This window comes from Salvelinus sp. IW2-2015, linkage group LG27 (genome assembly GCF_002910315.2).
Source record: "Salvelinus sp. IW2-2015 linkage group LG27, ASM291031v2, whole genome shotgun sequence".
Lineage (NCBI taxonomy): Eukaryota > Metazoa > Chordata > Actinopteri > Salmoniformes > Salmonidae > Salvelinus > Salvelinus sp. IW2-2015.
Window position 1 is genome coordinate 15,406,513 of NC_036867.1, and position 12,787 is coordinate 15,419,299.

Consider the following 12,787-nt stretch of genomic DNA (forward strand, 5'->3'; position numbering starts at 1 on the left):
GGCATCTGCTTCCTGTTTTCATTCTTTGAGTTATCTTATTTTTCTTATTTCCCCCTCACCTGTTGGGGTCTATGTTCCTTCCATCATGTTGGACATCGGTGTTTCCAGCTAGGGGAACTAAAGCGCCACCAGCGGAAGTGATCATTACAGCACTTTCATCCGAGACTGCAGTGGGGTTACTTATCAAAGTCAACACATTAGTCCAAGTGTCCGCTATCCCAAGAATATCCCTGATCAGTGCACGACCATACCATGTATGTAACCTAATCGAAATGAACTCCTCCATCCACTATAAGCATTGCTCGTAAAGCACGGTGCATTACATACAGAGCCGCACCGTAGAAATACATTGTCAGATTTTGGGTGAAACACCCCTAAGATGAACGACAGAACAATGGCACTAAATGATGAACATTTAATACAGCACACGCAGTAGATCAGTGGTGTTAAGAAAAGCTGAATCTATTGTCTAAGTTGTGCTCAGAGACATTCCTTTAAAATTAAAAAAAAAAAATCACACAAAGAAATCATGACATTTATGTACATCAACGGAGCATGTTAATTTGAATCATTTATGAACTGTAATATTGGAGCAGTTTATCATCGGTCGGTTTCAGTATCTTCTTCTCGGCCATGTTGACTACCCAGCCTGGCGAGAGGCCAAAGAAGATCTGTCTGGGGTTCTTTACCATAGAGAGCATGTGGAACAATTRGTCTTTGGAAATGTCCGGTAAAACGTAGCCATACTTCTGGGCCAAGGCTATCCGTGCCTTTTGAATCTTCTCTGGATCTGCCAGGTAACCCCGGTTGGTAGCATCTGTGTAGTAGGTGACCATGTCTTCCCCAGGCAACATTCTCTTTGGAATGGGCTGTCCACTTATGAAGAATGGGACAGGCTTACAGAGGACCGCTAACAGACAGAGGAAAGCACAGGGTTACAAACACTCCAAAATGTATACAATTTAAGTGGCGTCATAGCAAGATCATTAAGTTTTGGCCTAATGTGTCACTACTACTCACCAAGGCTTCTGGGGTCATAGAAACCTGTAGTGACCATCCCCCCGTTTCTCTCAATGGCAGCAATGGCCTCTTCAGATGCCATCTGAACTTCTATGTTGACTTTCGCAGCAAAGATACCAGCACCCTAGTAACACACACAATTGGATGCAACATTAAATAAAATAGACTTCCAAAACAGAACAAACTAGCYGGATGGGGAAAACAGTCTTTGGGTATCATAATGACAGCCACAATCTTAATTAGCTAAATACTGCCACCTACTGGCAAAAGATAGGTGCACTAAATAACTACAGATCCAAATCAAATCCAAATCAAATGTTATTTGTCACATGCGCCGAATACAACAGGTGTAGACCTTACCGTGAAATGCTTAATTACAAGCCCTTAACCAACAATGCAGTTCAAGAAATAGCCATACTCCTTGCATTACATATGTAACAGGGTTGGTTATGTTTCCACGTGCCTCTAAAGAAAGGTGTAMTTAATGTTGAAGCATTCTTATTGTTTGGTTCAATTCCGATGACAAGGCGTGCTGTTTTTTTCCCCGACTGAAGAACTTGGATTGCAACACTTGGAATCAGCTTTTGAGCATTTCAAAGCCCATAATCTGAAATTGACTCCAAAGAAATGCCATTTCATGAAGAGGTCAGTGCAGTTCTTGGGGCATGTCATCAGTGAAGGAGGTGTGGCCCCAGACCCAGAAAAAGTGAAGGCTATTGCAGGGATGACAGAGAAGGATCTCATGGAGGATAACATGGACGTGCCCTCCCAGGGGAAGATTCGGTCCTTTCTTGGAATGATAGTCTATTACCAYGAGTTCATTGAGGGGTGCTCCACCATTGCTAAGCCGATGTATGGGCTGACAACTGGTACGAAGGCACCAAGCCATGGGAAAGGCAAGAGGAAACCATAGGAAACTCACAGCAGCAGACTGGACTGGTGAGTGCAAACAGGCCTTTAGTCAGTTGAAACAAGCTCTCCTCGATCAGGTCATGCTAGCCCACCCTGATTTTAGTAGACCTTTCTTGCAGTCTGTAGACGCATCTAGTAATGGCTTAGGTGCTGTCCTCTCCCAGGTGCCAGAGGATGTGTCTGCGGCCAGACCCGTAGCATTCGCTAGCAAATCACTTACTTATGCACAGTCAAAGTATCCTGCCCATAGGTTAGAGTTTTTTGCTTTACGCTGGGCCGTCTGTGAGAAGTTTAGTCATTGGCTAAGGGGCAAGCCTTTTACTGTATGGACAGACAACAACCCATTAACATACATCCTGTCCAAGCCCAAATTGGACGCCTGTGAACAGAGATGGGTTGCTAAKCTTGCTCCATTCGAGTTTGACATYAAGTACATCCCCGGTCCCAAGAATGTCATTGCTGATGCACTCAGTAGACAGCCATTTGTGCAGCCGAGCGCTCTCCACCGCATCACAAGGGTTCCATACAAGGCCCTGCTGGAAGAAGCTGCGGGAGTACATGCTGAGAAGGTGCAAGATGTGTTCTGCTGGTCGAACCACCCATTCGACCTCGAGAGCTGCTCACCGTCAATTGAGGCAGATGCCTGTGAAATTGTCATGGACTGCTAAACTACCTCCTATCCTTCTCCTGGTTCTCTGTCAAAGGAAGCGGTGTCAGCAGTCCTGAGGTCGCAAGGGGAGGCTGGTCTACAGAACTGTGCGRTCCTACTGCCTCAGCYCACTCAGTCACTGGTGCCATCTGAGATGTCAGATGTGAGAGTGCTATCCCGTGACGACCTGATATCAAAGCAGCGCCAGGATGACGCACTCGCCAGAGTTMTCTTCTACATGGACAGGGGCCGGAGACCTTCTAGGAGGGAACGTGGCCATGAACCACTTGAGGCTCTGCAGATTCTGAAGACCTGGGAGAAGATAACTCTGAAAATGGGTGTACTATATCGCGTTACCAAAAGTTTGCTGTCAAAGAAGAAGACGTACCAGTATGTAGTACCCACCTCCATGAGGGCGACAGTTTTGAAGGGTGTCCACGATYAWGGTTCTTATTGTCACTGAGTGTACTGAACATGTAACATGCATGTTTTCCTACGGGGTCTTTAAATTCTCCTAATTCTCTTTAGAGAATAGTCTTTGCACTGGAATATTTAGTGACATATATATTGCAAGGTATTGCATACCTCGTTTTGTTTCTTTATAGTATGCAAGTGTAATTCAGCAAGGGAGAATGTAACATGGATGGTTATGRTTCCACTTGCCTCTAGAGAAAGGTGTATTTAATGTTCAAGCATTCTTATTGGTTGGTTCAATTCCGATGACATGGCGTGTTGTTATTGGCCCCGCTTGCAGATAGGGGGAGATCGTGAACYTCAGGTCTCCCCAGTATGAAAATGTGATGCAAGGGATTTTACCATCGACAGCCATCAACATCATTAAGCCCTGCACAACTAACGTGCTGTTTCCTATTTAACAWCATAATAAATAATGCTCAACTGGGACCACTGGCRGGGGTGATTTATTTGGACAAAACAYCGCAAGGAGAGTACAATTAACATCTGTTACACATACACATAAGCACTCAACTGCCTTTGTGAGACTGTGCTTCATCTCCAATGTTTAATTGAAGCTTCTGTAACAATTAACTCCCCCAAATCAAGCGGAGACATCGGCTAGCTATGACAGTTTACGCGTGAACGTAGCCAAGACAACCATCTTACCTCGCCAACAAGCTGAACACCATAGTCCCTCTTCTGTGGCTGGATGGTCACTCCCCTGCCATTAACCAGCTGAGTCAGGTCAATGGGCTGAGTGGGGTCAACCCGGCCCAGGTCAATCAGATACTGCAGCCTGTTCAGGGTCAGGGGCTGGTACTGAGCCCGCCGACTGGGAAGAAGAGCACAAATTTGTGAGTATAATCTCCTGTCTCTAGCTATGTATGTACAGAGATGCAGTATGAAAAGTTACAAGGCCTTTTTTGCTTCTAGGCCACCAACTCTGTATAGTATGATCATTTGATGATAGAATCTGGAGTGTTCAACAATGGACATCAATGTATTTACCTGTGTCCCTCATTGTAGCCGTATTTGGGGATGGCTAGATAGAAGGGAGTCTGACCCCCCTCGAACCCCAGGCGAGGTCGGTTGCCTCGCTGCCTCTCCCCTTTGTGACCCCGGCCACTTCTGTTTCCTCCATGTTGACCTCTGCCTCGCTTCTTCTCCTGCAAAATAATAMACAAGATAAAAAATACCAGCGTTAGAATCGCTAATTGTTTGTCATTGGCACAATGAATTCATGTAACAAATGTCTGTTTGAGACGGCTAGACAAGACCAAAACTGTGTGACTAGAAATTATAACTAACTTACTATGCTATTTTCTTGTGTTTGATGTAGCAGACAGTGATGATAACTGACCAATTGTGTTAAAATCAGATGTTGTGCTTACATTCTAGGAGTAAACAAGAGATTTAGCTATAGCTAGTTACTATTTGTACAAGCAAGCCATCTTTGGCTGGCTAAGTTACAGTAGCTAGCTAACGTTAGCTMATGGCTACTACTAGCCATGCTAGTTAGCTTGCTAGCTATTCAGCAACTGATGGTCTGGTAAACGCATACTTACAGCCTTCTTGGTCCCCGGTTCAGGTCGTAAGTTTGCTAATGAAATACGAGGCAAATTCTGCAAAATATCTAATGCCTTCCCACCAGGTTTTCTCGTAAAAGACATCGTCCTCTCCACATGTCAACGTAACCCAAGGACAAAATCGGCTACCATGGATATGGCTCACGTGACACACAATCTGGCATTTGCCGGAAGCGGAAGTGCCATTGTTTCACAGAGTTTTAGACCATCTGTATTTTCTACGAATTGAAGAATTGAATGGATTAGTACATTGTCCTATCCACTGGGTTTACCAGTTAATGAATTCTTACTGCGCTCTCTCTCTGCCAAACTGATGCCCGCGAGTACGTAAACATACTGTTCCCGCAACTATCGCATGTAATAACAAGGGCGATACAAATTTAACGTTTTCGTTCCATCCAAGGATACATTGTCAATTCTCTTGGCGAATACCAGCTGCCTGTACGTTGTATGTGCGGTAATAGTATGTCAGTGCCCTTGCCTGCTATTGTACCTGCCGCTCGGAAAGCCACTGCAGCGGTGAGTTAAGATGATTTTTGACAGCGAGTTTTGAATGCATAGTTTATTGTTGCSGGCAATAACTTGCCCTCACATTAAAACTATAGTCTCACTTACGTCTGTATTCCCAGTAAAGGACCARTAGTGGGAAGCTAGAATCAAATGTTTTAGTGTAGAGCTGTAACAAAATCCTGCACAGTAGCTCTCCAGGTGGAGGGTTGGCCACCCCTGACCTAGATATACCAACCATAGACATTGAAGTGTTGTCAATAAAGCTAACCACATTGTACATTTATGTATCTATTTTGCATTYCAGGTGATATTTCTTCATGGCCTAGGTGACACTGGGTATGTGCAGCTCATTACTTTCATCCCTCATCTTACTCCTTCCACTCACCATTGATTTAAGGGTTATCTGTTGTTATTATTTCCATTCACTGTAGTCTATAGCTCATAAAATGTCATTTGCTTTTGTTCATAGRCATGGCTGGGCAGAGGCCTTTGCTGGGATCCGGACACCACATGTGAAATACATCTGTCCTCACGCGTGAGTACCTCTGTGGACAAGTACAGCTCCTGTATTTGGATAATGTTGATGATAGTGATTATTGATGACATTGGGTTTAGTATACACATTTATTACTGACATTTAAATATTTTTGTTATTTTGATTTTTCAGTCCAATCAAGCCTGTTACATTAAACATGGGCATGTCCATGCCCTCCTGGTAAGAAGTGAAGTCTCTTTCATTTTATATTAAGTAGGCAATATCGAAGAACAGTACTATTTGGGTTAATCACTCCCCTCTATGTTTTAGGTTTGACATCATCGGATTGCAAACAGATGCAGAGGAAGACGAAGCTGGTATTAAACAGGCTTCAGAGAATAGTAAGTTAGAGTAGTAGGGTTGAATGTAGCAGTACTAGGACATTACAGTATGATGAAGTTTAAAACGGAATGAACTTGAGCTTGACATGATTCTATTTGAGCTTGATTTGATTGACTGCTTCCAATCTCCTCAGTTAAAGCACTGATAGATCAAGAAGTGAAGAATGGAATACCATCACACAGAATTGTTCTTGGTGGATTTTCTCAGGTAGACTAGTGTATGACAACAAAAAACTGTAAAACAATGCTGAAATATACATAATTCAGTGGTAAGACAGTGAGTATTCATGTTTTTGTGTGCTTTGGCATAAATAGGGTGGAGCGTTGTCTCTGTACACAGCTCTCACAACCCAACAGAAGCTGGGGGGAGTGGTTGCTCTCAGCTGCTGGCTCCCTCTACGGAACTCCTTCCCCCAGGTAATACACTGTATCCTGCACTAGAAGTGTTCTGTGGTGCGCTTAGGTTTTGCATATGATCCATTCAATTGTTTTGGAATGCAAACAGTCTATCAGCTTGTTACTTTACCAAATAACACAAATCAACAATGTTCAAAGTCCAAGACAGACCAAATCATTTAAGAGGCATTGCAAATCGTGGCTGATTTTAAATCTAACCATAATGATGTCTTTTTTCAGGCATCGAGAKACTCTGCCAACCATGAGATGCATGTCCTGCAGTGCCATGGCGAGGCGGACCCTCTGGTGCCCGTAATGTTTGGATGTCTCACTGTAGAGAAGCTAAAGACCCTCTGCAATCCATCCAACATCATCTTCAAGACCTATCCCAGAATGCCACACAGTGCCTGCCCTGAGGTTAGTATGGTTTGCACAGTGGCTGTGAGAAGAGACTAGTATGAAGATTGGCACTTTTTGAAGACTTTGGAAATGCACTATTGAATTGATATGAAATGACTTTATATTTTGTGCAGTAATACTTGTCTTTCTTACGTCCAACAGGAAATGATGGATATCAAGCAGTTTATTGAAAAGCAGCTTCCTCCAATCTAACAGTTAGACCCACACACCCACCGCCATCAGAGCTCATCGAAGGTGACACCTGTGACGCTCCGTAGACTGTCTGAACCACAGACCTCATTCAATAGAACCTGCTAACCCTGGCTGTCAGAGACAGGCCCTAGGGCTAGAGACAAGCTGGGGTGAGGGACATCATAACTAAAACTATTGTATTTTCTGCTGGAGCCTGGTGGAATCCTCAGTATTTGAATTGTTAATGTTGTCAGGTGCCAGTAGTGTAGCTATTTGCTATTGGGATGCCATCTTTTCCAGGGAATACATGTGTTGGGAGTATCTTAGATTGTATGGTTTGAAAATATGAATCTTAATATGTTGATTTGTAATAAATAACTTAATGAATGTATAAAACCCTGATATAATCCAACAGTAAAATAAGAATATGGCATAGAAGTATTGTGCTTTAATAGATTTGTAAGAATTGGAAGCAATGCTCTGTCAATTCAATACACAAATACCATATATGAATGGTCACATTCTATTTATTTCATACATATATTATATTCCTGTTTACGTTTTGTGTGAGAAAAAAAATTGGACTGAATCAGCATCACAATATTTAAATCCACAGGCAAGATCTATTTCCAGGTATCAGCTTACACTGTATGTAAAAAGTTACTATTGTTGTGATCAACTGTTGCACCATTTCTGTGATATTTTATTCAAACGATCTTGAAGGTGAATGATCTAATGCCAAGGCACTTCCCCATGTCTTCTTAACAATAAGTCAAACCTAATTTTATGCTTCAAGGCTGACAATAGACCTACACACYAATGCAGTGCTCACTGATACAACATGCTTCCCCCTCAGAAAAGTGCAATGCCAAGCGCTAGGGAATATATAAAAATATAAATATATATATATATGCAATCGGGAACTGAATCTAGCGTATGTTCTTGCTTGCTCTGAGTATTTTGGAAAGTCAATATTCAAGGTAATATAAACAGTAGTTTACACCTTAATAAATACTGTTTGGTAAATACAGCTTATTGACCTGTTGATCAATCAACATTTGAACTGTAACTGAAAGCTAAACCTAAACCCCCATTTGGATAAGACAAGTGTCCTCTAAAAGCAGTGCAGAGTGATTGATGGTGAGTGAGAGTCTATGGCTCTGTGGCAGGTGGCTGTTCGGCCAGGTCCTGCAGCAGCTCTGCGTACGCTGTAGAGTTCATGTAGCGTGGGTATGAGTCCCTCTGCATCAGCGTGTAGATCTGCTGCTGGGCGTCTTCGAACGTGTGCGACGTGGGCTCCAACATGTTCTTGTTAATCACGTCTCGAACACGCGAGTCCAAACTCACCTGGAGAAGGAAATAACCATTTAAAGGGAATAAGAACACTATAGAGAAAAACATTTTTATAGGCTTATTGCTTGAACTTATAGCGCAATTAGAGTAAAGCACCTCAGTCGTATACATGCCTAGGGCAGTGTAGGCTCACCTCTTTAGGGGAGAGGATGGAGATGAAGTCCTTGTAGATCTGTCGTACTTTCTCCTCCACCACAGTTTTGTTGGTCTCCTTCTTGAGCTCCTCGCAGGCCAACCAYAACATCATGTTCTCTTCACTGAACTCTGTCCTCAGGAACTGGCGGAAGCAGCCCCGCCCAGCAGAGCTCTTCATCAGCCTCTCAAATGACATGGTCCATGTCATCGCATCCTCCAGAATAGGCTTGGGGCTACAAAAGAGGGACCATGTTCTTTATTTCATACAGTAGATATCGTTGAGACTGTTCAATGTCAATGTTTCAGCTCTAGCTCCATACAATTACATATGGAACTCCGAACATATAATTACTCKGAACATTAAATTACATATAAGTCATTTAATAGGATCTCCATGTCTAGAGACCCCATTTAAAGTCGACATTAAACAGGCTAAACTATATCCCCTCTTCTTGTTTTTCTTAAAGTATGTGGCTAGCTGTATAGGGGATATACTTGTGAAGAGCTGATTCTCATTATTATACAATAGTTATCACAATATTCGAATCAATGATATGCATAATCTTACAACCTATACGCTCACACAACCCTAGTCATCTGATTGACTAAAATCTTGAACTAGTGAAGTGTTATATGATTTTGATGTTGATCGCAAATGGCGACCAGAGTATTCCAGAAGTTACCTGTCATCACAGTTTGTGATTTCCTCTGCCCTCCTCTCATAGGTGTTTTTTTTAATCCTCTCATCATCCGCCCTAACAGTCAGACTGAAAAACAGTGAAAAACAATAGAAATAGAAAATGTATCAATGTACAATGTGTGTTTCAGCTATTGACAATTGGGATGGTGGGTAGCAGATAGAGAGGCATGCTGTTAGTTCCAAGCGGTGAAAAAAAGTGGTGGGAGGTGCACATCCTGCTTCGTGAGCTCTGCGGGGGGGGGCTTCCGTAAACACTACTGTCATCCAGTCCTTGGAGATGTGTTGCAACACCTGGTGTGGCAGTCACCTGTAGTCTAATTAAAGCCCTGTGAGAATCCACCACATCTGTGCTCCCCGGCCACACTTTGTAGCGCTGCGACAATTAGCATAACTGAATTGAGGTTGATGTGGAGACAGAGACTATTCCCACTCGATGGGGACTGAATTAGCATGCTCTTATTCTGCACACAACAGGAAGAGGCATAACTTGCTTACGTAGATGTCAATAACTCCATAACATAAATGTCCCTGTGTTTCCCCCCCCAATGAGACTGTGTGTGTAACCGGCTGCCGCTCAGTTTTCATGCTCTGCTGTTTGTGTCCTATGCAGAGTATATGTAGCGTAAGAGTTTGGAGTGTTGGTAGGAACATGGTATGGAATCTCATTACAGTAGGTCCCTCTATGTCCCAAATGGCACCCTATTCCCTATGTAGATCCCTACTTTTGTCAAGAGCCCTATGCACCCTGGTCAAAAGAAGTGCACTATATATGCAATAGGGTGCTATTAGGTAAGCAACCCCTTACTATGGACAGTATTGTCACAGATAGAACAATGAGACAGATCTTTCACTGGATGTATAAATATGAAGCATCAGCTTGGCGTTGCCACGAAATCCAGCAGCCGGCAGTGGGAGAAGATGGAAGGATATGGATTTTGGCCTACATTCTGCACATTTTCTCATCGATGAAACTTTTGATCTCAATACAGTTTTATGTTCCCAAAACTAGAAACTAGAAAGTTTTGTTGACTTTGGCCTTTGCTAAAGTTTTTAAAAAGCTGGTTGTTTAAAAGGAGTGCAAAGGCGAATTGAGTTACTTCACACACGCATTTCACAAAGTAGGCGTTCCCCAACGGAAATATGCAGATATATGCTAGAAAGGGCCAATAGGAAACCTCACCAGCTCGTGCTTGGCTCTCCCCACCTCCCTGCTTGTTCTTCCCACTATGACTCATCTGTTCCTATTGGAAACGACAGGCTATGGTCTATGTTGGTTTAGTTATAAAAAATATTTGGTATAGTGGTACCTACCAGGAGCAGCTGCAGCAACAACACCAGCAGAAGCAACAGGCATTGGAGGCGTTGGTGGGCGTGTTCCCCATCCCGTGCTGCGTTTGGAGAACACCGGCAGCAGCTTCCTGGTGTACCTGCATCTGTCTCTTGCGCATCTCCACCCGCTCGGACCCCATGGGCTGCAGACCAAGACACAACATCATGCTGAAGATGTAGGACAGACACACCCACAATACAGGAGAACACACACCCCGACAAAACAATACAGCACACTGCATTCGTTTTAGGCTATACCACCTGGACAATCAATTCGGTCCAGAACATGATGACATAGAAGGCAGGTATCAGTCATCCATCCCTAATCCATATCTTCATGTGGATGACAGAGGGAAAAGGTTGATGAGGGGAGGGGGGGGGGGATACGACATTTTAAAGACTGGTACAACATCATGAAACCATGGTACTGTATAATCATCTCAGAGGAAAAATATTACTGAGGGAATCACCATGGCATGTCGTCACATCATTTCGAGTGCGCATGTCTTGCGGAATACTCTGACCACTTCAACAGAARAGAATGATCCCTGCGCGAACTTTTACACTGTCAAAGCTTTAACTTATTATAGTGAGAAATGTAGTACCATTTGGCTATGCAAAATACTGTCACTGACAGTAATGCATAAATATATATAAGCTATTAAATGCCTATTACCAAGCATTATAGCCTATCATTTGCAGGATCAAACTATTGTAACGCGCTCTGTGATGAAAAATGCACTGCATGAGAAAGACGGAGGCGTGGTGTTAGTTATACAGACAAGGCGTTACTGCCTCCATCCTAGCATCCTCAGATGCAACACAGATGAATCCTTGGGGGTTAGACCGCATTTTAAGCATGTATTAGGTTATAATAAAGACTAAGAATACATGTAACGAAATACTGTATGCTGACAGACTATAGGCCTAATACAATACTTAAAGCATTAGTATTTTTCTTAAAAAATGGACAACATGGCATCTGGTGCAAGTTATGACTACAGCAATAAATACATAACCATTCATTTGGATAGCTACATACCAAAGATAGAACGAGATTGTCAAGAAACTATGCTGGCAATAATTATCTAGTCCCCAATCATGTGTAAAAATGATAATTATTGTAGATTATGCTGACTGAATTCTCATTTGCCATCTGGATTGTTGGTGTTGAATCTAATTCACAGTTTAGCATTCAATTATATTTCAAAGAGGAAATTCCAATGTAACTGTACTCACTGTCACCATGAATGCCAGAATACAGGTGATTCTTGCCTCGATCACATCCGTCTGCGCTGGTCTGCAACGGACAAATTGCTTTGCTCGATGCGCATGCGTTTTGTTCGAGTGCAAAAATATGTTCTGTGGCTGAAGCTCTGAAGAAGGGCGGACCAGCTTTTACTGGAGGCTTCGCGCAATGGTTGATAATGCTCTCATATTATCATCTGTAGCATAGCCTACTTCACAGCAACTGAAGAAACCGATTCATCACCCACAGACCATTAGTGAAAGAGATTTTATTCTAAGTTCATCATCATGATACAGGGTCCAGACTTCAAACCAATCATAATACGCCTATGTAATGGTTTGGGTCATTGATATGGTGTTAGAATTTGTGACCAACGTCTTCCCATGATACAAGGCCAAATATTTCAGCCAACTCATAGCTGGAAAACCACCTTACCTCATTGGAGCGCATGGATATGGCCTCTCTTTGCACATGAGAGCAGTAGGTGCCTACAGCCACCAGATAGCAGTAGCGATCTAGCTATCTTAAAAGAAAGGCGCGCTCCAATTTTGATAGGACTTGATGGATGCTGTATTGAATATGTTTACCGAAGCAGCGCCAAGTTAAATATCAGATATCTTTGCTGCTAATATGGGCGAGAAAACACATACAGTGCCTTCAAAAAGTATCCATACGCCTTGATTTATTCCACATTTTGTTGTGTTACAGGCTGAATTCAAAATGGATTAAATTATACAGTTGAAGTCGGGAGTTTGCATACACCTTAGCCAAATACATTTAAACTCAGTTTTTCAGAATTCCTGACGTTTAATCCTAGTAAAAATCCCTGTCTCATGTCAGTTAGGCTCACCACTTTATTTTCGGGAATGTGAAATGTCAGAATAATGGTAGAGAGAATGATTTATTTCAGCTTTTATTTCTTTAATCACATTCCTAGTGGGTCAGAAGTTGACATACACTCAATTAGTATTTGGTAGCATTGCCTTAAAAATTATTTAACTTGGGTCAAACGTTTAGGGTAGCCT

At 42.6% G+C, this 12,787-nt stretch overlaps 3 protein-coding genes across 3 annotated transcripts; 1 reads left to right on the forward strand and 2 right to left on the reverse strand.

The window, feature by feature from the left end:
• Window positions 1-400: 400 nt before the first annotated feature.
• On the reverse strand, window positions 401-4,792 carry LOC111953419 (large ribosomal subunit protein uL15m). Its single transcript, XM_023972671.2, has 5 exons — window positions 4,603-4,792; window positions 4,046-4,203; window positions 3,704-3,869; window positions 1,021-1,144; window positions 401-910 (listed from the first exon to the last, which is right to left on the reverse strand). The coding sequence occupies exons 1-5, from the start codon at window positions 4,705-4,707 to the stop codon at window positions 573-575; spliced, it is 891 nt and encodes a 296-aa protein (XP_023828439.1). The 5' UTR covers window positions 4,708-4,792; the 3' UTR covers window positions 401-572.
• A 16-nt stretch (window positions 4,793-4,808) lies between these two features.
• On the forward strand, window positions 4,809-7,301 carry LOC111953421 (lysophospholipase 1). The gene is made up of 9 exons (XM_023972672.2): window positions 4,809-5,142; window positions 5,438-5,469; window positions 5,603-5,668; window positions 5,801-5,848; window positions 5,939-6,009; window positions 6,144-6,217; window positions 6,325-6,426; window positions 6,646-6,822; window positions 6,967-7,301. Exons 1-9 carry the CDS (start codon window positions 5,074-5,076, stop codon window positions 7,015-7,017), a joined length of 690 nt encoding a protein of 229 aa, XP_023828440.1. The 5' UTR covers window positions 4,809-5,073; the 3' UTR covers window positions 7,018-7,301.
• A 745-nt stretch (window positions 7,302-8,046) lies between these two features.
• LOC111953422 (regulator of G-protein signaling 20-like) lies at window positions 8,047-11,862 on the reverse strand. The gene is made up of 5 exons (XM_023972673.2): window positions 11,753-11,862; window positions 10,496-10,656; window positions 9,168-9,251; window positions 8,483-8,717; window positions 8,047-8,343 (listed from the first exon to the last, which is right to left on the reverse strand). The coding sequence occupies exons 1-5, from the start codon at window positions 11,759-11,761 to the stop codon at window positions 8,149-8,151; spliced, it is 684 nt and encodes a 227-aa protein (XP_023828441.1). The 5' UTR covers window positions 11,762-11,862; the 3' UTR covers window positions 8,047-8,148.
• Window positions 11,863-12,787: the final 925 nt, after the last annotated feature.